A 27,708-nucleotide genomic window follows, 5' to 3' on the forward strand; every position below is an offset into this window, starting at 1 on the left:
CTGTTGCAGCTTGTGGTACCGAAGCAAGCTTTTGGGCAGACACTTTTTTATAAGCAGAAACTTCACCTGGCACCGCAGAGCTCCGACCGGTACTCGGAGTACTTAGTTGCGGTACTTTAGATAAAACAGAAGGGCAACAGGTGAAGTAGAAACTTCACCTGCACCGCAGTGCTCCGACCAGTACTCGAAGTATTTAGTTGCGGCATTTTAGATAAAACAGAAGGGCATTGAGCAGTGCAAACTACGATTATTGTCAGGTAAGAAGTATTCAGCTGCAGTAATTGTTTTGCTTTACATACAAAAAGGCTGGAGTATGCTTAAATGCTGGGCTAGCCCAATTGCTACCAGGGGCCCTATGCTACACGACGGGACCAAGCGGAATCAAGGGACCGGGAGCCATCCAGCGACCTGGATGCAAAGATGGGTTCAGCTTCCACGGGATTGGTGGCACCTGGATCTTGTCCCAAAGGGCCAGCAGCAGCTGGATAGCCTCGCATTGCGATGCGGGGATGGGGATGCCGAGCGAGCTCGGGGCATGCCGCCCACTCAGTGTGAGGGCCAGATGCTCCCACTGACTGGCTAGGTGCATGTTGACGAGTTCCTGGAAGGTGTTGTTTACACTTAGCCGCCGGAGCTTGGCGTTCGACGCGTATGGCGGCACCCCCAGTGCCAGCTAGTACCCCTTGCGAATAATCACGTCCATCTTGCCCTTACCTCTCGACAGCAGGTTGAGATACGGATTTGCGCAGGCGATGTGGCTCACGACGAGTGGTTGGGTCAGCCGGATCAGGTCCGACTCCTCGAGCCCGTGTCTGTGACTCGTTATCCTTCTCACCATGCGCATGACTTGCGTGGTTGTCTTGACGAGTCGGTCGACCGTGTACTTGGGTCCGCCGTCCCGCTGGAGGTGAAGGCCCCAGGATCCGAACCCGCTTCACCACCGGCACGGGGGTACCATCCTTTAACGTGAGGCGGATGTCCGCCTTCTTCTTCTTCAGGAATTGGCTTGCCCGCGCGGAGGAGCAACAGCTGAGACTTATCGGGGGCGCGCTGGAGGTTGCCGGCCTCGAGGTAGTTCTGCACCGTCTCAATGACTTCTTCGAGGAAGTCTTGCCTCCCGCTGTCCGATCCCGACGTAGCCCAAATCGTCAGGTCGTCCACATAGAGTGGCATAGAGTGTATGCTTCATCCGGGGAATCCGTTCCAGTAGAGGAGGCGGCTTGCACATCGCCAGGTAACAAGGTGGGTGACAGGACCGAGCCTTGCCGATTGCCCTTGCTCGGTATCGGTATGGTGTTTGTGCGGATGGACTCGATTCCGATGGTGGCCATCCAGTTGCTCAGGAAGTCCCGCACATAATCATACATCCAGGGCCCGCACCCAGTTGAGGCCAAGTTCTCGAACACCAGCGTGTGACTTACGTTGTCAAAGGCGCCCTTTATATCCAGGGCCAGGACCGCCCGCGTTGTCGTACAGGAGATTCTGTCAAGGATATCCTCCTTGATCTGAAGCAGGACATCCTGCGTGGAGGTGTGACCAGAACCCGAAAATGGTGTTCATGGTGGCATTGAGTTCAATACAGGATGGTCCCCTCAAATATTGCTGTAAACAGCTGATCAGGGCATGGGCATTTAAAAAACTGAAATGGAGTGTCCAGGTCTGTGACGCTCGGCGGTATACCTGATAACTTCTATTTCTTTTGGATCCTTTTCAAGGGAGTATATTTTCCACTTCGGGGCACTTTTCTTGTTTCTGGCACTTACTACTGCAGGAACTGTTTCACCCTCACTTTCTTCTTTGCTTTCACAGCACTCATTTGATGTTAATGTGGAAGGGAATTGGCCGGATTCCACTCTTCGTTCCTACGTAAAATGTGCTGGCGTCCAATACCTGCCACAAAAAGGGTACTTAAGATTCCAAAAATAACTAAGAGTCTGTAAACACATGATGCCAGCATTTCTTTTTTTTATTTCCAATGAGCAACATTATATTATGCCAAAACTCTCCCTAAATGCACACTGCATTTCACAGCGCGCTAAACTCTGCCGGAAAAATCGGCGCCTGCACGCCAAGGGGCGTCGTTTCCTCAGCAGTGTATTTTACCTTGTGAAATTTTAAGGCGCTCCTTTCTTTTGCAGCTAGAACATCCTTAAAAATACTAAAAATGCTTTCGCCACGGACGACCGAGTCTTCCACCGGCAAACGCTGTCGTTTGCATACGATACGCCTTGAAATTTTCACCCCATGGTCGATCAGGCGCCGATTTTTCCGGTTGCTTTCCCATACCTTGAGCCACCCAGAAACACCGCGCGCCCCCGTAGAAAAAAAAAAAAAAAAAAAAAGAATGGAACGGCATTGAGTGTTTTGTTTACTTACCGACTTCGTGCGTGGACCGCGCCACGTTGCGCTGCCTGTTGCACCCGCGTTTTGGAACTAATTCAGTTGACAGTTCCCTCCGAAGATGAAGCCACTGAAGCCACGGCGGTAATCGGACTGGTAGGCTGCTCCCTTTCGAGCGGGCGGAAGAAGACTACGAAGAATTCGGCAGCGAACGGGCGGAAACTAGATTACGTAGTACAGCTTCAGTAGTCGACACTTTGTTTTCTCGATTGCGTTCGCGGCGTTCACCGTGGACTCGCGCACTCGGCCGTAGCCGAACGGCCGAACCAGCTGGACGGCTGCCGGCGCGCGTACCGACAGCGTCGCCATAGCAACCACGCCGCGAGTGTGGTTGCCAGACAGAATTCACACGATTTTTTTTTTCTCGTCACTCACGTTGAGTTATTAGAAGTTAGGCGCGTATCATTATAATACATTATGCTGTAAGAAGTTATTAAGGGATATGTGTACCTACCTAAGACAAATACAGAAAAAATATTATTGAAAAATAAAATTGGCGTAATCTTTTCATATCTTGATTAAGACCAGCGTGGTCACCGGGCTAACCGATGCGCGAAATAGGAGGGCATATATACCGCTCGGGGCACTTGTTGGTTTGTATAAGTAGGATGTATTTGCTATCTGTTGTGTATTGTGCAGTTGATCACTGCTTGTATGCCCTTGTGTGTGTACAGTGTTGTGTGTATGTCCCTGTCATAAGTGAATGTAACCGCGCGGTGGGCAGCAAAAAATCTGCTGTTTTCTTTTTCCAAATGTTGATCACTTTTTTTTTTCGTCGCTAGATGGGGGTTGTCGCCGCCCAATTTGAAAAGTGTGCCGGTTGGTGGTCTATAACTATTGGAGGGCTGGATGCCATTAGTCCATCCGTCGTGTTGATCGCTCCGAGTTGTTCGGTTCCGCTGGTAGCTGTGTCGTCGTGTTATGCTGCCTGATTGCAACAAAAGGAGGTTAGGCGGCTTCCCCAGCGCGTGTTCTAGGTGCTGAATGCCGCTGTTCACGCACAAGCGTTCATGAGTGGATAACGCACGTAACAGAGGTGAGCACAGGCAATAGTTAATCGAGAGCCACACGGAGCGCGAGTGCGATACCTCCTAGCCGCTGTCGACAGAGGGTGTCGGAGCGATTCGTTGTCAACTTGTCGTCCACGGCAAGTGGGTGTTTTGTTCAATAAAGCCAGCCTGTCAGTGTTTTGTAAAGCTATCCCTTCCTTATAAGCGCTTCTGATGCGATGAAAATGCGACCGGCATCGAGCAGGCCGAGCGAGACTTCGGCGACAGTTTTGGCTGTTCATTCTCCAGCGGTTTCGGCCTTACTCGTATTATTTGCGGTGTTGGCGCTTGGACATAGAGATGTTTGGAAAGTTTTTTGCGCCTACAGATGACACCAAACGAGCGTGCGAGCCGTATGCTCTTGCTCCGGCGAGAAGACGCGTACGGCTCGCCAGGCTCGTATCGCCTGTCGCATACTGGCCGCCATATTGTTTTTAGGGTGTTAGCAGTTAACACGATTTTCACCACCTCCGGCGGCTAACACCCTTACACGAATAAAGGCGTTAGCCAGAGGACGAGCCATTTACACGAATAAGGGTGTAAAAATTTTAAGTGTGTAGGGGGGTCGCGATCAGCCAATCAGGGCTCGGCGTTCTGACGTCACCTCTACTTCCTTTTTCATGCGCAGACCACGAAAATGAGCCAACTTGCGAGGCGTATAGAGGGCTGGATGGCGCCGGCGCATAGCTTCTCTCCGAGCCGGGCGCAAGTGAAGCCTCCGCAAGTTCGATGCTTGTACCGGAAGTCGGGCGTCTGCTGGACCTCCTAGGGTATTCAGTCGATGTTTTGGTCCATGCCTTTTCGTGTCTTTGAGTGGTCCTTATTAACGAAGTTTTCAATTAAAACGCCCGAATAACGCATTTTAAAGTGAAACATATGTACTATCGGGGAAAAATGAAATGCGAACAGAGGGGCGCGTGGCTCGCGGTACAGGCTGCGCCGCCTGGAATTGAGCCTAGGAGCGAGGGTGCGTGGCCTACTCCGACGTGTTCAAGCCCCTCCCTCTGCGCTCCCCAAGCTTCAGCAGAGCGCCTCTCAGTGCACTGAAAGCTATCACCGCTATCTTTGCTGGCTCAGCGCGTGCGGTGCAAAAAAGCTCGCCGCACTCGCCGAGCAGGCAAAGATAGTGGTGACAGCTTTCAGCGCACTGAGAGGCGCGCTGCCGAAGCTGGGGAAGCGCCAATCGAGTGGCGTGAACACATCAAAGTAGGCCACGCACCCTCGCCCCTAGGCTCACTTCCAGGCGGCGCAGCCTGTACCGCGAGCCACGCGCTCCTCTGTTCGCATTTCATTTTTCCCCGATAGTACACTCGATCAACTAGTGTTTAAGGTCACGTGATCCGGTCGAGCAGTTGGAAACTATTTGAAACGTAGGCTCTCTACCAGCCTACGTCTAGCATGGCACCGTCTGTTTTCCAGAGACGATGAGAAGGGGAGGCAGCGCGGGCGATGCAGCCGTGGCAATGGCCGCTGTCCTTCAAGTGGTGTCGCCCATTGCCTCTGGCGTCGGCGGAGACTGCTTCGGAATCTTCTACGACGCTTCCACCGGCACGATACGCTGCCTTGACGGAAGGTAGGCCCCACCGATGCCCCCTAGGTAACAAGGCCGCCGGGCTCGGCCTATACGTCACCTAATGGAGGCCAGCACGGGCCGGAGATTGGATATGAGTTCTGCGTCAGCGTCCGACTGGGAGTATTTTCTCATCCCGATTGCGCTCACTCACCTCACTCACCCTCACCGATCAGGTGTGAAGTGAGGGCGAGTGAGTTCATAAGCCTCGAAAACTCGTGAGTTTGATTTTGAGTGAGGGACGTGGGGAGTCCGGTGAGGGGCGTGAGTTCAGTAAGGGGCGTGAGTTCGGTGAGTTCATGAGTTCATTGAGTTCATAGTTAAGTGAGTTCATAAGTTCGATGAGTTTATGAGTTCGGTGAGAGCGTGAATTCGTGAGGTCTGTGAGTTCATTAGTTCGGTGAAAGTAGTTCTGGAGGTCGGTGCGTGCATGCGTTTTGTGAATGACGTAAGTTATGGGGGTCGGTGAGTGCATGAGTTTGGTGAGTTTATAAGGTCGGTGAGGTCATAAGCTTGCCGAGGCATAAGGTTCCTCAGGGACCGCGGGTTTGATGAAAGTTTGCGGGGTGACATCGAGGAAGGGCGGGTCATGTGACTTCTCCGTGCATTTCCGGGGAAGTTTAATCGACGCTCGCTTCGCAATGGTGCTGTTAGCTCGAACGGCTGTTTGTCTGCGAGTTATAAGGAGAGAGGAGTGGTGCCTAATAATTAATCTCCGCTCTTCGGCTCTGGCTTGTTTCTCGGCGGCTTGGCGTGGTCTTTTGCCGCTGGTCGCTGCTTCGTGGCAGGGTGACGAGAGACAGGGCAGACTCTCCCGCTCGCGTCGGCCGCTTTCCTGTAGGCTGCGAGGTACCGGTACTCGAGCGGGATTTTGTTGTATCGTGAAGGAGGCCGACGGCCGCTACGTCAGTACACCCGAAGGCAGATGTTGCTATCTGGAGTGCGCTCGTCTTATGCGCGTTTGCCAATAGTGAATCCAATATTAAAAGGAAGGCCTGCTGGGAACTGTCGAGATTCGCCTCTATGCTTGTTTTGAGACAATCTGGTGGGCTAGTTGGTTGTACGATATGAGAATATATAGCGCAAAACAACAAGATTGTTGTTTTGCCCTCTATATCATCATGATATGCTTCTCTGTCCTAGTTGTAGCCTAGAACTCGGTATAAAAAAGCACGCATACACGTCTTTGTGTTCGAGTACGTTCGAAGCGCCGGACTTGTTCGCAATTCGGTTTAAAGGCTGCTATATTTACTCGGTAGCGTGTAAACACTAATTTGATTGTGGATTGCCGTAGACAATTGAAGACGATAAGTTTCTAGATTATATTAAATGCGATATGCAGCGATCTTTTTAGTTTCACTCAATATTCGCGATAAGAAATCGACGTTTCTAACCTGCTATTTGACACCCCATTATTCACTTAAGAGGGGACCGTTGAGCGTAGTCGGAATACTGCCTGCACCTTAAATCGATTCGCGGGTCGGAGAAAGTGTTTTCTTAATTGCTCCTATAGTGTTCATAATTAGTTATGTTTTTTATATATTATTATTTCTCAACCGGCACCTACTCAGGTGCATATCTCAGTCGTTTTCTAGGAGGAGCGCTATTTGTCTTTTTAATAACACGGTTTATATTTATACGAGTAACTAAGACGGGGGAAGGTGTAAGAAACAATCCTAAGTAATAAAACTAAATATTTGATATCTGTGCATGTGCATGCGTGTACGGAAGCAAACTTACCCGCCGGAAAAGATTAAGCGCCCCAATGTTTTTGTACTTCGCAAAACACATCTCGAAGAAATGTAGAGCCTTTAATTAGGCTTCATGAGCGCGCCTTTCCCCCTCCACAAACATAGCCTGGCTATCCGCATTAGGCTATCGGTAGTTACAAGTTAAGTAATCTAAATATACAAGGTAGAATAACTTACGCTTACACCAGTGGGATGTTTATTTGTTCAAATTAGTGAATAGCAATTAAACGTTTCCATCCATTAGAAATAATAAATGATTTTAACAGAAAACGCGACTGTGTGCATGTATTTTGTCAAAATTCGTACTCAACGTATTGACAAGTTTTAATACAAGCAAACATTGTCTAAACAACACAAATACGGTAGGCATCTGACGATTTTATGTCAAGATCTATAAAATATAACGTTTTACTAGGCACCGAGTCGGTAACTTAAAACATTCCAGTTTAAATTGGTATCTGCGCACAACAGAAAACGAGAGACACGATAAAAAAAATATTATACCATAATATGGCGCGCACAAAGTTCTTCAATGGTTCATTCTACAAGAAAAACTATATCCACCAGCCAGTTATTTTAGGTAAAATAATTTGGGTGAACGATGATAAATATACAAACATACCGTCCTGAAATACTTCTACTCGACAATGAATTGCCTTGCAAACCGTCCTGCCATTAATGAGAATTTCGCAATATGCTACGCAGAAATAAAGTACAATCCCGCGGTGGTGCGCGTTGGAATAACAATGCTACTCATTTGAGTAAACAGCGATGCAGGCGCTCACTCAGTACTTGCCCGAAGTTGTCGCGAATGCTTGAAACAAACATTGCACACCGCAAATAATACTTCTTCCCGAAACCCGGGATGATGCACCTTTGTATGCCAGCAAAGCGCGCCTTCCTCAAGCGCTCGGCTGCCGCGCGAGCGGAAGGAATCGAAGCGAGACGAACAAAACTAGAAAACATTTATTCACTTGGCGACGTGACGGCTGGCGCGAAGCAGCGGTAGGCGGCAGCGACCGTGGAGAAGTTGTAGAAGCCGCGTAATCAGCGCGCAGCACGAACGCCAGCGCTTCGAATACGGTGAGCGCGAGAACTACTTTCGAGTGAGTTAGGTCGGTGCGAGAGTGAGTCCATGAGTTTGATGAGGAGCGTGAGTTTGTGAGTTTGGTGGGTTCGTTGAGGGGCGCGAGTTCATGAGTTTGGTGAGTTCATGAATTCGGTGAGTTCGTGAGTTCGGTGAGGGGCGTGAGTTCATGAGTTTGTTGAGTTAATGTGTTCGGTGAGTTCGTGAGTTCAGTGATGGGCGTAAATTCATGAGTTTGTTGCGTTCATGTGTTCGGTGAGTTCGTGAGTTCGGCGAGGGGCGTTAGTTCGAGAGTTTGGTGAGCTGATGAGTTCGGTGAGGGGTGTGAGTTCGATGAGTTCATTAGTTTGGTGATGGGCGTGAGTTCTTGAGTTCGGCGAGTTTATGAGCTCGGTAAGTTCACGAGTATCTGAGTTTGTGAGTGAGGACCTGAATGTGAGTGTGGCCGGGAGGGAGAGGGTGAGTGAGCTTGAACTTTTCTCATGAGAGCGAGTTGTAAATGAATTCAACCAAAAATCTCGATCTCTGATCTTCATACGAGACAAACCAATTTTCTTAATTTCTAAAAATATAAAAATTTACCGTCTAATCATTTTCGCTCTGTTCTTACGAGGAACAAATGAGACATTCTGGCCGTGGATGAGTAGTCTGTAGGTACGATAACACGAGTGGGTGCTTCATCACAAGCCTTTAAAGGGTAGATACTGCATGGAAATGGGGGACGACGCCTCGACAGAAGAGGAACACTATCTTGAATCGTTATAAATTACGAAAGAATGCTGTCCAAAATATTTCTGCAAAGAAATGCTTGCCAGAAAATCGTCTAGAAACACCAGATGGCATCGAAATTTTGAAGTGCTATAAAATAAAATTAGCTGAATCATTAAAATATGTCCTTTGCACGAAAACAAAAACCTGGAAATTCTACGTCGTAAATGCATACATAATTGAACAAACATGTGAACGCTCGAATAACGTTACCGACAGTTCGTCTGCAAGTATTCGAAGTGGGTGGCTTTGATTAATATGCCTCTAGTCGTGCTGCTTTATTTTTAGCCCCCTCGAAAAACCACACTACAAATATTTTGGTGTCGAAACAAACCAAAGCGATTAAATATGTGTGCTATAGCAAAAGCAATATCTAAAGGATAGTCGGGTACCTTCACATAGACAGAAAAAGATATTTCTTAGAGATATTTCAAATGAAATGATTCAAAATGCTTCAAAAGCGCGAAGGTTTCGAGACTCACGATGCTGAAATCATTGCTCAATCAACCTCGTAGCGGAAGGAGCCCCGCTGCTTTGACTGAAGAGCACCTGATGGCTGCGGAAACCGATGGATTCATCAAAGCTGATTCCCGGGGTCTCCTAGCCACGGTACCGGGAGCGGTAAAGGCCTGGTTTGAGACCGTGGAGCACTTCGGAAGTGCAAAGGTGAGGCTAGCTAAACATTACAGCAAAATGAACAATTCGGCTAGGTGGTGCACGAAAGAAAAAATAAGCGCCTCAAAGACGGAGACAGAGAACAAGAGGACAAGAGTTGTAATTAGCTCTCCGTGCCGTCTTGTTCTCTGTCCCGCTCTTTGAGGCGCCAATTTTTCTTTTTAGGTAAACATTTCAATAGTACCATAAGTTTATTATAATTAAATGGTAATGTATCTAACTCAGTAGTATCCAGCCATGGTGTTCTAATGCGAAGGAAGTGTTCGCCAGGCGATGGCATATCCTGTGGCTCCTGAACGAGTGATAGTGACAATACCACAGAGGACTATATTGCCGTTACCATTTAAAATGTTTACACTCAGGCTTTCAGTGGAATACGCCTTTCAAATGGCTTTCACCTTTGCAATTCTGTGTTTATAAATTTTGAACATTCAAGCGATGAAGCCAACTTGCTCACCACATATTAGAAGAAAAAAAAGAAGAAATCTGTCACCCGTTTAGTTCGTGCTGTGTTCCCCATAAATTTAGAAGTGAGTCAACAGATTCATAATAGTAATGCAACGATTATGTTTTTTTAGTTAACGAAACGAATTCTAGTCGACCCTTTTTGTAAAGTTGCCTTGATACCCACAATCACCTTTTGCCACATGCTTACGAGTCCTGCAATTCTAGCTTACAAAACATTTCCGAATCTCATAACGCAATAAAAAAAAAAAACAGCCGCAGATATCGTCGTAACTTGTTCACTTTACTATCTTGGCCACAAGTGCTAAATGCAGGGAGACCGTACAGCCAAGATAACTGAGATGGTGTAACAGAGTGTAGCATATGCGAAAGTACAGGAACACCAAACATAAATTCCTAATAAATTTCTAAATCGTTTTCGCTGCGAGATAATAAGAAACTTCTACCTTATTCTGGTTCCTTTGTGCTTTGTAATAAAACAATTTTTTGTCGGGCAGTCTGAGTGATTAAAATGAGGCGTTAATTAAAAGCTACGATTTGCCGCGAAGGTTATTTATTAAATGACAGGCTTTACACAAAAAAATTCCCAGAAGCTTAGTCAAATATTCGGTTAGGAAGTTATTAATGACACATTTATAGCCAGTCTAATAAAAACCTCACATATCAATGTTTAGAGCAAAAGTTTTCTGTTACTGCCGGCTAAACAGGAGCCTCGTTGTATACGTTGCGTCATGGTGCACGAAGGATTCCCCGGATTTATTACCGAATGCAAGGTTCACAATATACAATATTTAACCTAATAATAGTTCACCCGATATAAACTTAACAAAATTACCTACTTTATTCAAAAATAATGCAGAAAACTAATAGGCAGGGATAGCAAATTTCAATAAAATGTACGCCACATCGTATCGTAAATAAAAAAATAACATGTGTGGGTATGAATATTTTTCCTCTTCACACTCTTAAAGGTTTTGCGTTATTTGTTTTTGCTCACATATTCAAAACTTTGTGTTTTATTCTGACCTCTTGAGTACTTTGTGGTGATTCTTTTCTTGATATTTATATATCATCAGGAAGATGCCGATCATTTTGAGTCTGTAAGTTTCGTATGAATGCATCTTTTTGTCCATTCAGCTTATATACCCATCTGAATTACAAGAAATCGGTGCCACGTCAGGCTTCTTAGCCTCCTTTACTGGCCCCTCTTTTGGCCCCTGTCCGAAAAGAAAACAAAACGGAAGAACCTGCTGTAGAAACGTGACCTTGAATGACCAGCTTTAAAGCGTCGCCATAGTTTGAAGTTTGATGTGGATTGAAAACACCTTTCAGCTCTCCATGCCAGAGATCCTGGAGCCTGCCGTTCGCTTCGCAAAAGAAGGTTTTCCCCTCAGCCTTCCGGGGGCCTTGTTATGGGAGAGAGCCAAGCCTAAACTGCTGAGGATGCACGGTGGAAGAGCCTATCTTATCGACGGGGAGACCGTTCCGTCTCCTGGAGACATTTTGAACAACGTCCCAATGGAAGGCCTGCTGAAGGTTTGTCAGATCATAGGTCATCCACGGGCGATTGTGTGGCGTGGTTAAAGTTTTTTATATCTGTTTATTTATAACAACACTTCTAGGGTTCACGGGGCGTTACAGAGGGAACGCGGCAACTAGAGCAACAGCATATGAAAATAATAAGAATAAGGAGAAAACGTCGTTAAACATAACCCCAAGACACTTGCAAATAAGAGCAGTTTTAAATGAATCTCATGTGGGTATCGATTCGAGAGATGCGGGTGGGTGTAGATTTTCAAGAATAACTCTTCTCCCCACAACACTCTAAGAAAAACCCGTGCGTCTGTTTTCTTGGGCAACATTTGAAAAGCCAATCAGCGCAACTTACGGAGGCAGCTCAGCGAATGACGATGCAGAAACCTATGTTTAGACCAAAAAGCGCAGTCTGAGTTGTGACATTAAGCAATGCAAGCGTGACGTTTTGCATTGCTTAATGTCACAACTCAGACGGCGTTTTTTGGTCTAAACGTATGTTTCGGCATCGTCATTCACTGAGCTGCCTTCATAAGTTGCGGTGATTTGCTCTCCAAGTGTTGTGCAGGAGAGTAGACGCACGGGCTTTTTTTTTTTTTTTGAGTGAAGAACAACATATTGTGATTTCGAACGAAACAGTTCCGTTCAAAAATCATAATAATTTATTCGCGAACCCACGAACGTCTGAAATCAGAAGCCACAAATGCAAAAACATTCGAGCAGTTGGCGTCTATTCACTTAACACATGATGCAGACATGGCTCCAAGGTGTCCTCCCCCAGTCTTTGTTAGCGGTGGCCAGATTTACTCTGCCTCTCATATTTCGGTGATCTATCAGACTTTTCCCCCAAATCAATCCCTAGTGAATAATGAAACCACGGGGTGCTTCCGAGCACTGTTCGGACGTAAAAAAATATTTGTGTAAATGAGCCAAAACACTGAGCGCAATGAAACTTTTTTTACAAAAACGCCTTTAAGAGATGCATTTATAACGCTCATATTCTGTGAGCGTAGCTTTCTCACAACAAATGCAAGAGAAAAGCTTGTTTTTAATAATAATAATAATAATAATAGTACCTTTATTTTTTCCAACAAAATACAATGTTGAAAAGGTGACGCGGGAAAAAAAGCTGTAAAAAGAGCTTGACGAGCCCCGCGCCACCTATACCAGCAGTCGCGATGCAGGCGCCCAAGATTTACACAAAATTAAAACATGGCATGTGTACTACATGTTTGAGAAACTTAAAAAAAGAGCTGACGCTATACAAGATAAGTAGCATATTGATACAATTTACACAATAGTGAAAACATACACAGAACATCAGGACATCACTGAAATAAACGCGAAAGAAAACGTCGATTCAAGAGTTTTTTAGCGCTTATTGCGGACAATGTGGCTCGAAATAAACATTTGAAATAAACATTTCCCGTAAGATGCTCACCGATATATTGCTGAGCTCAATACCTTGCCTACTGAGCTGGTTAAAGGTAGCCGGCAAAGTATATTTTAAAGTTTGGTGGCCGTAGTTTTTTCTAAAAAGGGTACTTCCTAAGGTTCCTTAATTCGTTTTGGGTATCTATAAATTTTATCTGTTAGCTTCGCTAAGTTTTAATGTGATATTGGGATAAATTTGTTTCTATTTTATACCTTACACATAAACGATATTTATATAAATCAAAAATTGTCATCACAGCAATTTTACTGAAGAGATCATCGGTTGGATGTAATGGCACTTTAGAGATACTTCTTAATATCTTTTTTTGTAACATAAAACTTTTGTGAAGGTTGGTATAGGTAGTAGTGCCCCATATGAGTTGACCATAATTTAAATGTGAATAAGATAATGAATTATATAATATTAACTTTGTTCTAAGTGGTAGAGTGTGTTTATGACGATTGAGAATACCGACGATGCTAGATAATTTTGATACGATATGATTATTATGGTCGTCCCATGACACGTTTTCTTGAAAAATAACGCCCAAAGTTTTAAACGCGGGAACAATTTCTATCTGAGAAGAATTTATAAAAATATTCTTGGTAATATTAATACGTTTATTCTTAGGTCGGAATATAACTGCTTTTGAGATGCATTTATAACGCTCATATATAACCTATATATGTACGAGGCGAAAGCCGAAGAGTAGCGTAGATTGACATAAAGCACCTCATTGTACAAACACTTTAAAGCATCTCAAAAGTACAGCAGATCCAGCAGATCCAAGTGTGTTCCCCCTGTTGTATTCCCAACTCCAGCCCGCCGCTCGCACTCCCATGAACGAACGAAGGACTAGAGCAGCGAGGACGGCGCGGAGACGGTGGCGGAGACTGTCGGCTTTAGTGTTGCTGTTGCCGCATGGTTCTGGTAGGCATGTTGGTGCATCATGCAGTTTTAACGGAAAATGTGAGCAGCTTAAGATATAAATCGTTGTGATCCGCTTCGCAACCTTTAAAAAGCAACGTGCTCATTTCCTTCACGCACGTCACTTCCGTCACTGTGCTGCTACCCTGACCGCTTCGCATGTGTAGTCAAATAAATGAGTTTTCGCACACTTACATGCATCAGCAAGCAGGCGCATGGGAAATTTGAAAAAAAAAAATATCCCCGTCTCTTCCGCTATATTGGAACTACCGCCCCGCCATCTATAGGGTGTTCGAGTTGAGAACAGTATTTTTATTTTTTGCCTATTTGTTTTTTTCTTAAAGTGGGGTATAACAAGTGCATAATCTATAAGACATCTTTGTGGAAAGTTTGACTGTACTCTGCTTGTTGGTTTATTTCTAACTTTTTTTTTGCCCCCAAATAGCACTCGAGGACACGCTGTATAGTTGTGGCCGTCTCTGCTCACAGAGGATAGCGGACGAAGGTCCCAGCGCCCTCTATACGGGTCCCGTGGCCCAAAACATCGTGGAGGCGGTGGCGGAGGTCGGAGGACTCATGACCTTGGATGACCTGCGAAAACACCTCGAGTCCTCCGAGCCGACGGTCTTGCCAGCCATTTCAACAACCTATAGAGCCACGACAGTGCACATGACGCCCTTGCCGACCCAGGGGGCCATTTTGTTGGACGCCCTCAACATCCTCGGGCTATTCGATCTTGAACGTGCGTTCAACTGGCATGTATACCTACGCAGCCATGAAAGCAGAATAGAAAAAAAACTACTGTTATCATAATTAGAGTTTTGCTCGTCTGATCTAAAGCTCCATGGCACATAAAGCGAAGCAAGATGTGAATTAAAACAAATATCACTCTACTTCCTCCTCTCCTACTTCTCCCTCTTATTCTTCTTTTCCTGTTCCTCCTCCTCCCCTTCCATTTTTTATTAGAGAAATAAAAGAAAGCAGAGAAGTTAGCCTGGAGGTATTCTTCTGACTGTGATCGTTTGTTCTCTCCTTCACCTTCCTTTCTTTTACCTCCTCCTCGTTTTCATGGTCCTTTCTCTTCTTGTTCATTTTTATTCTTTCGCGTTCGCTTATTTTGATTAATTTTATGATTATTAGTTTTGTGTTTCTCGATCGTCATTGCGTGCCATCACTAAAAACAATGAGATGAATTTGCCTTTACCGGGAAGTTCAAACATTTGGGGCTTATGCCTTGCCAATTGAAACTTACAGCACCGGTGTCCTTTGGCGTCTCATATTTCCGCTCGTGTTTAATTAATATTAAAAGCCTTTTCGGAATAAATAAGCGGGGCCAACAATCTAAAATTAGAACAGGATTTTCTTTACGCACAAAGACACCAATAAGAAGCTGCTTATCTCAAGACCAACTCCAGAGGTCTTAGTTCGTAAGAGGGGGACGAATATAGAACGTAAAAATGTGGCAGATTGTCCAAAAACGTTATTCTATACCGCACGTGACAAAGTTCAAGCCGATTCTTAGTAATAATTAAAAGCACAACGCGTCGTTTCGCTGCATGTGAACCTTCATTAAGGTATAGACATTGAGGTAAAGTTAGGTATCTCCATGGCTTTATGAGTTATGTACCTTGGCGATAAACCCTTATACAGAGTTCTCCTAGCAAGAAAGAGGCTCATGCTCGTTGCATCATGACGTCATTACGCATTCAAAATGTTAATGACCTCAAACGAGAAACCATAGAGTTCGTAACTCCAATATTGCCCAGAAGTGAAGTCCAGCTTTTAATCTCCTTAATAAATAACAAATAAAGTTGTATGTTTGTAAAATCTATTTTTACTGCTGTGGAAAGAAGCTGTACGTAACGTAATTAGTTCTAAACAGAGTAAGAAGTTTAAAATTGAATGGAGTTTGCAAATTGCCGATAAAAGAAAGCATGTAAATTTCACCTTGTAAATATGATGATTAAACCGTTCTACTCTACTAGAAATAGTAGGAGATCGGTACAGAGGGGCAATACATTTATTTCTACCATAGTTTTAACTGTAAGTGAAGGCTGGAACACATGATGCGAAAATATAGACACAGAATCGGACGGAAATCGGACCATTGAAAAACTGTTGTACGCCATTTTCGGAAGACGGGCTACATGAGGCATCCCGCCCCCCCCCCCCCCCCCCCCCCCCCCCACACACACACACACACGCACACAGAAATCGCAATGCTTTACTATTTCTTCAAGGCTCGTCGCGGTTTTTTTGCGCCAAGCCGTTCGAAAATTGGAGGCTTCGTCCGAAAAATATCTTGCGCTCTGGATCTCAAATCGTTTCCGATTTTCGCAAGGGGAGAAGCCTAGCTGCCGTTCGAATTTCGTTCGTGGCTTCCGCAGTGTAGTCGGTCGTTTTTCGCATCATGTGGCCCGGCCTTTACAGTTACTATGACTTGCCACCTACACAAGTAAAATAATAGTAATAAAAATATTTTTTTTTTTCCTAGCTACCAAGTTGAATCCAGCAAAATACTATCACCTTGTGATTGAAGCGATGAGGTTGGCCTCAGAAGACGGCTTGCTTCACGTTGCCGATCCACAGTTCTCGAATATAGACCAACTGATACGGAAGGACCATGGCGAGAAGAGGAAAAAACTCCTTGATGTCGAGAGGTAAGGCTGTGGGCATCATGGCACATATATCGGGTTCGTTCTTCTTTAAATATCTGTTTCTTCTAACGGTGATGGGTGAAGCTCACTATCGAAGCATCTACAGGCTCGGCTTACGATGATGCTCGATTCCGGGGAACTGCTCGAGGTTGAACGCCGAGCAACGTTTCACAAGGAGGCTGAGCTACTTCAGAGGTTCGAAGAAGCAAGTCTTTGGCAGAAACGTGAACTCCGCTTGTTCCGAAGTTCCAGCATTATTTTCCTTTCAAGGCATGCTTATCCAAGGTATGCCACGTTGTGGCACTAACTATGTCACTAGATGGCGTTGGCTATCCGCCCACTCCCTCCGATTTTCGTGAAATGTCACTGTAGTGACGTCACAGCCGTAAAGCGGAGGCACTGCGAACGCCTTGAAGTTATCTACTTGGTGCTGGCTATGGACGTTCACAAGAGATGTTTTCTTTCTAAACGAACAACTTGAAGACGAAACAAAACATGCTATGGTGTAAACAACGTCTCATTTTTACCACTTAATAACGCTCCGATTAATCCGCTAGGTTCGTGCCCCTCTGCTCGAAGGACCTGCCCAATGGTAAACAGGGCGGCACTACCTTCATGGCCGCTGTGGACCCCTGGGGAAACGCATGCTCCTTCATCACTAGCATCGCTCATCCCTTTGGCTGTACCACTGTCCCAGAGTATGGATTCGGAGTACACGTAAGGCTTACACTGCCCGTCTATTCAATATAATGCCTTAAGTTTTTTGGTCTTGTCAGTATGGACGGCACATTCGAAAGTCCCGTTAACTTAAACATAGGCTGGCAAAAAACAAAGAAAGTATATAATATTAAGGTGTCAGAAATAAACGCAAAAAACAAACAAACGGATGTGCGCACTTATTCTACTATATATTCTTCTATAACATAAACATATTACAATTCGATTTTTTATAGTCAATGACAAGGTGAGAGCTATAGAGCGTCTCTTTCGAACGCCCTGCTTAGAGCACGCGTTCGTTGCTTTCCGTTTTTTTTTAATGCGCGTGCACACTCGATGCTCACTACACGCCGAAGCGTTACTAGAGGTTTCGCGCTGGAGGCGAGACAACTGAAAATTTACCCTGCCCTTTCCATCCTGTCAGTGACTATAGTTTATTGGCCTGGGGGACAACCCTCTAGTGTAAGGCAATGAAAGGGCGAGGTCGCGCTTGAACGGGTACACCTTGAGCGCCGGTTATATTCTTCATTTTAAAGGCCCTTATGGTTTCGAGTTTGTTTCTTATATAATACTGGAAAAACTATGTAGTTATAGCCTCTGGAGTTTAGACAAAATGATGTTAGAAGAGCAGATATGCAGATCTAAGTCACGTCGCTTCAACTCGAGCCCCTCAAAAGAGTAGACATTAGACATGTGTGACAAAGTGAATCCCCCTTGAGCATCTATGGACATGCGTTTTGTTCAGTGCGTGACAAGTCTGGCGCGAACAGGACTTCAGCGCTTTTTTGCATTTTACTTCCAAAGGTATCAAGCGAGCATCACAATTTACCACCTCGGTATAATGCCTAAGCTGAGTGCTTTCCACAACTATGGTAATTTTGATTACACTCCTCCCATACGGACAGGGGGGGGGGGGGGGGGGGGGGAAGCGGCGGTGGCGAGTTTTCGCTAACAGTGTCGCGGTGTGTATGCGGAAATTTTTAGTTGTCACGCCTCCAGCGCGAGACCTTTAGTAACGCTTCGGCGTGTATATTTCGTCTCACCTTAGCATGGACTAACTGCGAAAGCTTTGCAAGCGCGAGCGGCTAGCCTTGACTGGCTTCAGTAAAGCACTAGCTGCACGAGCGCTTGTGCAGCCGTCGAGGCGTTATCCAAAGTGATTAGCTCGCGCTTTTAGCATGCGCGGCCAACAATAGACTATACTAAGGTGAGATGAAGTGTTTTTTTTTATAGTGAGCATTCAATGTGCACGCGCATTCAAAACACAACGAAAAGCAACGAACGCATGCTGTATGCAGGTCGTTCGAAAGAGGCGCTCTATAGCTCTCACCTTGTCAGTGATTATAGAAACTCTAATAGTAATATGTGTATGTTGTAGAAGAATATACGGTGGAATAACAGTGCACATTCGTTTGTTTGTTTTTTGCGTTTATTTGTGACACCTCTATATTTCATTCTTTCTTTGTTTTTAGCACTTGAAACTAAAACTGCATTTTTTTTTTAAATCTGTGTGCGAGTACAAAGATCACTAAGTGAATCTCTTGTTAACATTTAAAATTTGCCATCATGCAGTAGCTGTGTGTTTGCGTTGGCTATCATCGCCATTGTTCTTATTTGTTCCAAGCTTCAGTAAGACGCAGAATACACGTCGATATTCCCCGCGCAAAGCTCGTATACTAACAAGGCGTGTTGTAGATGGGGTGATCCTTGAAAGTGACTCTCGATCTACTTCGGAACTTGTACTTCTAGGCACGTGGCGATGGTTTCAACACAATGCTTGGACACCCCAACTGCGCAGCACCATGCAAGAAGCCTTTTCACAGCTTGATGCCAGTGTTGGTCACAGACAGCTCCTCAGGAAAACTGCTGTCTCTAGTTGGTACAGTGGGAGGGAGTGCACAACCGCAAGCAATCCTGCAGGTAACTACTCTGCTTAACAGTGAGCCCAATTCAAGGTACACTGAATTAGTACAATGTTGGTTCACTGGATGTCCGCTTGAGAAGCTGATGAAAATCTGGGAAATCATGTACCAGCTTCGACACAGGCGGTTACACCTCCACAAGGGGAGCGGACTTCATGACACATTTTGTAGGAATAACGCTTTAGAAGTCAATATTGTTTTTAAAACAAAACTCCACAAAACGAAGTAGGCTCTGGGAATTAAAATGAGAAATACATTGGTTTCTATTTTATGATCTAACCACATAATATTTTGTAGTGTTATTGCTAACATCAAAACATCTTAACTAGAATCTATGCCTCTCTTGTCTGAGGTGCTTAATTTACCGCTGTTGAAAACATTAAATTACAGATGTTTTACGAAGACAGCTTATTCTTTAAGATTACTCGACCCCCCAGCCGTTACCACCAGGCTTGTTTTGATCACACCATCGCCCACCAGCACCGTCTATCGTTCGCCAACTGGGACATTGCAATTAACTCTCTTTTCTTGCTTTATATATTTATGTATATTTGCTTTTATAAATTATTGGCGTTATTAAGCTGAATAGTAAAGCCGACACATCGCAGTTCAACGATCAATGGCGTTGGTAAATCTGCGTAGCAGACTCGGACGATCTCCATCCGCCCCATGCAATTTAAGAAAGTGCCACTAAAGAAACAAATTTGGTTTAGAATTACGTATGTTCTAAAAGCCGAGCTCGGCTAAAAAAATTTTCTAATACGCTCTAAGCTATTAACGCCGTCTAAGCTAAACACAGGTCTCACCGATTAACCATCAGGTTTGCTCTTTTAACCGACAGCTTCAGAACGATGCGATGCTCAGAACAGCTGACGCGCGGCGTTTCCTCAACTGTTAATGACTATAGCCCCTTTTCTTTGCAAACGCGATAAAAAAATCAAGAAAGCTCACATTTGCACCGCTGGTTGAAATGTCAATGAAACACCTAACCGCAGATTCTCCAGGTCAACACCACGACAACCATAAAGCGCAACATCTGTTCAAATGTTTGTCATGTCTTGTAAACTGACTTGCCTTCTCCAAGGCGCTGAATCGTACAGGCTAAGGCCATCGCTTAACCTCCAAATTTGTTGTTTGTGTTGCATTTATGCTTTTTAACACTGGTGACTTATCAAACTTGCCGGGCTTGCAAAGGCGGAGAGGCTAGAAGTCGCATGGGACGAATGCAGCGGTTGATGTTTCTGAACCATAAAAGGGCCTAGAGTTACAATGACTTCAATTTGTCAGGACAAGCAGAACTTAAAAAAGAGCTGAAGAGGTTCTTAAAAGAAATGAGTTAGAGCTGAATTTTAGCGTATTTTTATCCCGTATATCTGAATATCATGTTCGTTTTTTCCGCAGATGTAACTAAACTGGAGAGAACCACCTATGGACAAGGACCAAGTGAAGGAGGTAACGACGACGACACGGAACGCTTCGCTACCTCCTTCACATTGTCCCAGTCCTTCAACGCTTCTATACAGTCATGAACCAACTAGCCCAACAAACCCTTTTGATATAACTAAACGCGAGGAAAGGCGAAAAATCTATGGCCAGTCGTTACGTCCTGAAAGGATCTTTCTCCCACCAAGCGCGTGTCGCTCGTGTGGGCAGCGCGTGCAATGGCAAGCTTGCCAGGTATATTCCTCTCACTGACATCAGTTGCGACGTCTTTTTCTGACCTTTTTTGAAAATAGAAAATGTGCGCGTGCCTAGCTTCGATCGGCGCTCAAAATGCGCGAGATCGGAGATTCCGTGAAAGACCCCTTTTATGACATCACGCTCCGGGAAGGAGGGTCTTCATCGGTACTTTGAAAATGATTTCGCAGACTCCGTGCACCGAATTGAAAAATGATCTCAGTATTCGTGAACCTGGATTAAGTGTTTTTACTCAGGTACAGAACCGCTTCAGTTTCCCTTCAAATAATCCGGAAAGGGTCTCCAGTTGATTTGTCCAGGAAGCATCTAACATTGGTTCCGCTCTAAGGTTCGGAATAGGAGGGGATGCTAATCAGTTTGCTGCATTCAATTTATCTGCACCTCCTGTACCGGTACAGAAAAGTGTAGGGCAGTGTACTTCCGGTATGTCTATTGAGATACGACCGGAGGTGCATCACCCTACACTTTTCTGCGCAGGTGCAGGAGGCGGAGGTAAATCGAGTGAAGTTACTCTCAGCCCAAAGAAACAAACCTTTGCAATATATTCTGCACCTCTGCAACTCCGGCTGCACGCCTGCACTCTTTTTCAAAAATGTAAATTATTAAATAGTTTGTGAAGCACTATACTTAATGACAACTTAAGAAGGGCGTAGCTTAATGAAGTTGTTATGTTTGCTCTTCTTGGTTCGCAATTCTTTCTCCGGCGTTCGCTAATGCATCAGTCTTCGTGGTCGCTACAATATACCTCCCAAGATTCGTCACGCCCAGAGGTTTTTAAGCTTTGAATGATGGTAGTCCCCACGACACAAAATATTATATTAGCCGAAAAGGTAGTACATTACAACGGAAATTGTTCTCGTCTTTCAGGTTTTATTGAACATGGTCGAGCACGGTCTAAACCCCCAAGAGGCGATTGACAAACCGCGGCTCAGAATAGGATGGAGCCGCAACTTTCATCCGGAGTGAGTATTATGACCATCATTTCCTGGCCTCTTGGCTTCACATTTTCTGCAGTAATTAATAGACATATTCCACATATAAAAATCAGAACTGGTCCTTTGTGTCGTTTGCCCTTTTTGCACACTTAGCAGCGGCATCCGATGCCTGACTCTGGTTTTCTTGTTCAGCGGTTTCGGCAGCCCGTGTCCTTCGTTCACAATCCGTCGTTTGCTACCACTTGGTGCACACTCCATTTTGGAGGCCAAACCAAGGCATACGCGCTTCGCACATCTGCAAGTTCAGGTTCGCTCCGGCATCCGCACGCGCATTGGCTTCCGCCCCGTGACGTCACATCCCTCTCGCCTTTGTCGTTCCCTACTCTCCTCCTCTCTAGGCGTCGCACTTCCCTTTCCACCGTTTTGTCCACAGACGGACGGCATCAGATTTTCCTGCCATGCAGGCACTTATGCTTAAGCAATAAAAAAATATAGATTAAGAAACGTTTCAATGCTATTGCCTAGAGAAACGGACATGTTCCTAAGACAATTTGCGTGCCTAACAATCATCAACGACTCTCACTAAGCGTTTGCAACAATCCTCTTCCCTGTGGAGCACCTCACTACTTTTCCCAGCCAACGACACAATTGCAACAGGAAGAGAGATAATTGCTTAATTCTCAACCCTCGGATTTGTTTTTCATCGCTCGTCGTCTTCTAGGTGACTTAATAACATGTTAATTGAGCATAAACGAGCGGTGAAAGACAAGTCTGATTGTTAAGAATTAGTGAATTATCTCTTCCTGAAGCAATTGTGCTGTCTCAGTTGATGATTGATAGTCGCGCGAATTGTTTTAGCAACATCTCCGTTCATCCAGGCAATAATATGAAAACGTTTCTTAATAAAAAATATTTTGTTTTTTTCTGCTAGCTGTTGGTTGACCAAAATTTTTGGTTGCTTAGTGGTCGTTCGCTTGCTCACCTTGACTATGTTATCGGTTGTTCTTGTCCCTATCAAACTGCAATATACCACCTATTTGGTGCGGAATCTGGTTGGGAGTTGATGTGTACCCACTTTGGGTACATGTATCTTGCTTGAGTACGATTGACGTCATCGTTGTCTCCCGTGTCTTCTTTTGATATGTTCGTTTTTTTTTTCTCAGCTGTGTTAGAAGATTAGTGTTGCCTTGTGTCTACCGGCACCGTACTATAGGTATATCAAACTAAATATTGGCATTATTAATTTCTGTTTCTGCAATTTCGATTCCGGGACTAAATAAAAGCTGGTGCATAAAAAATGCAATTACCTGAGCAATTTCTTTTTGCTTCGAAATTCAAAACAAATAATGGAGTACGAGTGTTCAGGGAGTAGGAGTTAATCCTGCCCTAAAACGGCGTCTGATCGGTCGGCTGTAATTACGACACTTTTAATTTGTCACCGATAGCTGAAGGAACGCCCGCTGTGACTCATCGATGAGATTCTGACAAATTCTCTTCGGCATTTGTCGCGATCTCACTGGCTAAGCCGTGATAATAAGATGCTCGCCACGCCCTGCACTTCTTTACTGGTCGGGGACCATGTAGTGTACTAATGTCAACGTATGGTTTGTAGGGATCATTAACGCAAGACCACATTGGCCTCTGCACATCAAATTTGGCGGCAGTGAGAAATGGGCTCATGATGACTGCGTCCACGCATCTTTTCAAAATCAGAAATTCAACGCACTACGTCATCGCGCTTTCGCTGAACTTCAGATACTTCAGAGACGACAAAAAGTGTCCTTAAGAAAAGTTAATTTGGTTGCTCGTTTTGCTGCGCTCGTTTATTTTGTCAATGCTACCATTTTCAGCGTACCGGAGCTTTGCCAACTCCCGCTAGATATGGAGGCTTTAGTGTTGAATTTTCCTACGTTACGAAACAAGGTAGAGTTCGCAGATTGGACAGGAGTGCCGTGTCAGCGTCCCTGTCGAACTCGCATTCAATCGTCGAGGACACAAATCCTAGCCGAGAGCTGACGTTGCTGTCGTGTCCAATCTGTGCGGTTTCTTTCTTTAGGGAGGCAGGAACATTTAGCTCTCAGGCTTTTTAACCTACACTCGGCGTCAACCATATCGTGTTACATTGCCAAGATGAGCGTAACGTCCACAGCGCTGCAGACCCGTGCTCCTGGAAAAGTACATGGTTTCATCTTTCGCATCATTCGCAGCGCGCGCGCAACTATACTTTGTGTCACCTTAAAGAGGCACTGACACCTCATTCACACTGGAAGCGGACCCGCGTTCGGAAAGCGGTTGCGAACGCGGTTGTATAAATATCCAGTACAATTGCACGCGCACTCGATGACATCAAGTGCGCGTGCAATTGTACTGGATCTTTATACAACCGCGTTCGCAACCGCTTTGCGAATGCGGATCCGCTTCCAGTGTGAATGAGCGGTAACACCGCCACAATTTCTGTTTTAAATTTTTTTATTAGGCTATTTAATATGGTGTCCGAAGACTACCCAATCGATATTTTGCTACAGAGTCATGTATATTTTTAATAAAGCCAAGAAACGCAACTCGTCGAAACCGAAACCAAAACCTGTGCACGGAGGTCGGAGAAATATGGAGAAGAGTCTGTCGGAAATCAGAAGGCTATACCAAATACTTTACTAGGGGGAATACATTCCACTCCTCTCAAATAGAATAGCCCCGGCGCGGACAGGTTTTTTTGAGCTTGGCGAGAGCCATCTATCGTCGGGGAGGTCTCAGCTATCGGGTGGACCAAATTCATTGTTGCAAAAATACTCGAGACACGTGCCGCGCGCCTCTTCTAGGAAGAACATGGCGTCTAAAATCTAGCTCTGTGCTCCGCCAAATTACGGTGTTCTAGAGGTAGCCAAATACTTTGCTGGGTTGCACGTTCCCAAGGGTTGCACATTGCGCCGTGCACGTGCCTCGCGCATCAATGCACCTTGCGCTACTTTTGAAACATAAAGGGCTTTAGGTGGAATCGGAAACGACACCGCCGCGGCCGCCGCGAACATCCACGTGCACATGCGCGTGGACTGACGCGGACCTCCCCTCCGTCAGGGCTGGATTCGGCTCTGTAGGCGTTCTGTTTAATGCAAATGGCTCTTTATAATAGCCAATAAAGAAAAAATAAAAAAAATGAGCGGAGTAGAATGTATTTCCCCTAGTAAAGTATATGAGGCTACCCCCAAACGCGCTTTTTCTTCTCCTCTGTTTTTTTTTTTTTTTTTTTTTCTTTTTTGCACGCTGCAGACGACATTGCAGCGTTGCGGGTACCGCTTGCCGTGCGATTGATTTGCAGGGATGGAACTGCTGCTCCCATTGCGCCATTGTGCGCCTAATGACGTTTCATGCGCCACACTGATACAAAATAATAAATTAGAACGAAATTGCGCCAAGGTGCGCCCAAACTGAAATTATAAACCAGCCTCGTCGAAAGTAGCCGTCTCGCAGTTTTTGTTGACAACTTCGACATCGGAACTTCCGGCCCAAAGGGGCGCTGGTGGCAACGTTACTAAAATACTCCGTTGGGAAACTGCCATAGACACTCCTCCGAAAAGGTGGCCCCGATCTGTCCTCGAGAACCGAGCTAATGGCGAACACAACGCCGCCTTACCTCCCGCACCGGCCATTCGAGGAACTGCACGTGACTTCTATTTTGATTTTATTCGGCCATCCTGGCGCCAAAACAGATACGGCGGAAGAGGTTACAGGGGTACCACCCCCGTCTCCCCAGCGGACGCGCCGCGACTTACTACCGAAGTTAAAATGCACCTTGGTCGGGACGCGCTACCTGAAAGCACCGCTGAGGCATGGCTGTATAAAACAATATTAATTGTGCCGCAAAACCCTGCAACCTAAAGATTTTAAGAACATCACGCGCCCATCATTTTGTACTAAACTCCAATACATTTTATACAAAAAGAGTCTTTTCCGTTTGTTTTTACGCAAAAACATGCTTTCTAAAAGCTCGAGGTGACCACAGTACAGACAAATGATAGAGTGGCGCTATTGTCGTATTTAGGTTGGTCTCAGTGGACGCCAGCGACCCAAGTTTTGACGTCGAGTTTCCCAACTGAGTGTTTTAGTAACGTTGGCAACTGACTGTTTTAGTAACGTTGCCACCAGCCAAAGTTTTACTAAAACACTCAGTTCGGAAACTCGCCGTCGAAACTTGGGTCGCTGGCGTCCACCGAGACCGAGCTTATCTTGTATTCTGGGTAGTTAGGCTGTCATATGCCATGTACAACTAAAAATCTCGACGACCATAAGTACCCTGTCAGTGTCCCTTTACGTCCTGGCGTAGTCGACGCTACGAGCAGAGGAAATCAATCAGAGAGCGTTAAAACCTCACCATCATTGTGTTTGTCATGTTTCTATACGTGTTCGATCATCGCTGAACCAATCCTAAAACTCAAAGGCCCGGAGAAAATACAGTAAGGGTTAGGGCGAGCTCGTGAATATTCACCACGTCGAATTAAGCTGAGCATGCGGTAGAAGAGAACCATCAAAACGTAGAAGGGACAGAAAATAGACAGAACAACGTCTGAAGGCCGGAACTTCCTCCGTCGTCCTGTCTACTTTTAGACGTCGTCCTGGCAATTGTCTGCCCGTCCTATGTTTAGCCATGTCTCAGGTTAATTCAACATGGTAAAAATGGCCCAGTGACTCGCTCTTTTCATGCCGATTGATTGCTTCCGTTAAATCGTAGCGTCGGCTGCGTTTGGACGTAAGCTGAAACCAAGTAAAGCATTGACAAAGCAGGAGTACCGTGGACGGGAGGCTACGCTAGCCTTCGTGACGTAGCATCAAATAGTTTATGCCGATAATTTTTTTTTTTTTTTTAGTGTGGGAGCACTATGGTCTTTAGGCAAGCCTTAACATTGTAGCGCGAAGGAGATAATGCCGATTTAAAGAAGGTTATTATTAAAATGCAAGTAAATGAAAAGGTGCAAGCGGGCTGGACAAGAATGACGGAAACCTAATTGTGTTTGTCTTTTTGTCCCTCGTATTTCTCTACTCCGTGGATTATTTTCGTTAAGGAAGGTATTTACCTTTTACACGTTTCTTTTGTAAACCTGTATAGGATTGTATGCTAAGTAGTGCCCACGTCCAAAAGTATAAATTGTGTCGTCTTGAGATTGCACCCTACTGTCATTCTCTAATGAGCCAGATTAAATAATCTGGATGTACGGTACATGTTAAGCCCAATCGTACAAGCACCTATCCTCCTAACGCGCTTCCGTACATTAATCCCCCTTCTTTTCGTTTCAGTGACCCACTCACAGTGGAAGACGACGTCGACGCTGAATTAATCGAGGGCCTGAAGGAAAGAGGCCACGCCTTCAAGCAGGTTGTCAGCGGCATCGATAGATCGGACATGGACCACGTCCATGTCATCACAAGGGGCAGATGGTGGGACCCAGAGAGGTGCGGATCAGATGGCCATGGGACTGAGGATGGCGTTCTCTGGTGTGGCGCGGATCAAAGATGTGGCGGTGTCGCCATGGCTTACTGAGAGAAAACCGGACACACTGCTCCCGAAAGGATGCATACAACTTTTGTTTCTGTTTATACTTAAGCTAGTTTGAAATCGACGTAAACTCTACGGGATTAGAAAGTATGAAACAGTTATCAGTGTCTTATTACATAAATATTGAATTAAAAGAATAAGAGGGCGGCATTTTTTTGGTTTGTTTTATTTCGACAATTCTTGTTTTTGTCAGCAGATGATTGGTTAGAACTTTTTAAGGCATTGGGTCTCGTTTAATGGGATTTTATTGCAAAAGCTTAAGCAGTGGCAGCTTGAGAAACTTCGAGGACTGACGAGTTCCAAGCAGCTTCTTATCGTTCCGCAACTAATGTGACTATATAATTTTGGGAACTAAGAATTGGGCAATATGATTAGTATGCTCATGGGGCTTCCCAAGCGTGTGTGTGTGATTTTCTGTAGATGGACCGGCCGTTGATGAAGTTACTAGAGAAGACGCGACATCCAGAATCTCGGCAAACCGCAGCGTTCCACAACCGTGACGTCACGATGTGAAGGCCAAAGGAACCGCATAGATATGTGCGTTTGAAACAGTACAGTCGGAAAGGAATTC

At 45.2% G+C, this 27,708-nt stretch overlaps 2 protein-coding genes across 2 annotated transcripts in view; both read left to right on the forward strand.

Moving 5' to 3' along the window:
- Positions 1-16,324, forward strand: part of LOC115324518 (glutathione hydrolase-like YwrD proenzyme) — a 29,987-nt gene extending 13,663 nt beyond the window's left edge. Inside the window, exons 2-6 of the mRNA XM_040222186.3 lie at positions 4,869-5,022; positions 9,141-9,291; positions 11,098-11,301; positions 14,150-14,402; positions 16,155-16,324. Coding sequence (XP_040078120.2) covers positions 4,869-5,022; positions 9,141-9,291; positions 11,098-11,301; positions 14,150-14,402; positions 16,155-16,324 — 932 coding nt within the window. The remainder of the gene's footprint in view (positions 1-4,868; positions 5,023-9,140; positions 9,292-11,097; positions 11,302-14,149; positions 14,403-16,154) is intronic.
- LOC121048650 (glutathione hydrolase-like YwrD proenzyme) lies at positions 14,382-27,165 on the forward strand. Its single transcript, XM_040505227.2, has 5 exons — positions 14,382-14,402; positions 16,155-17,034; positions 18,784-18,954; positions 21,522-21,616; positions 26,879-27,165. The coding sequence occupies exons 2-5, from the start codon at positions 16,933-16,935 to the stop codon at positions 27,120-27,122; spliced, it is 612 nt and encodes a 203-aa protein (XP_040361161.1). The 5' UTR covers positions 14,382-14,402; positions 16,155-16,932; the 3' UTR covers positions 27,123-27,165.
- The last annotated feature ends 543 nt before the right edge of the window (positions 27,166-27,708 follow it).

Source organism: Ixodes scapularis, unplaced genomic scaffold (genome assembly GCF_016920785.2).
Source record: "Ixodes scapularis isolate PalLabHiFi unplaced genomic scaffold, ASM1692078v2 PGA_scaffold1__304_contigs__length_218370807, whole genome shotgun sequence".
NCBI lineage: Eukaryota > Metazoa > Arthropoda > Arachnida > Ixodida > Ixodidae > Ixodes > Ixodes scapularis.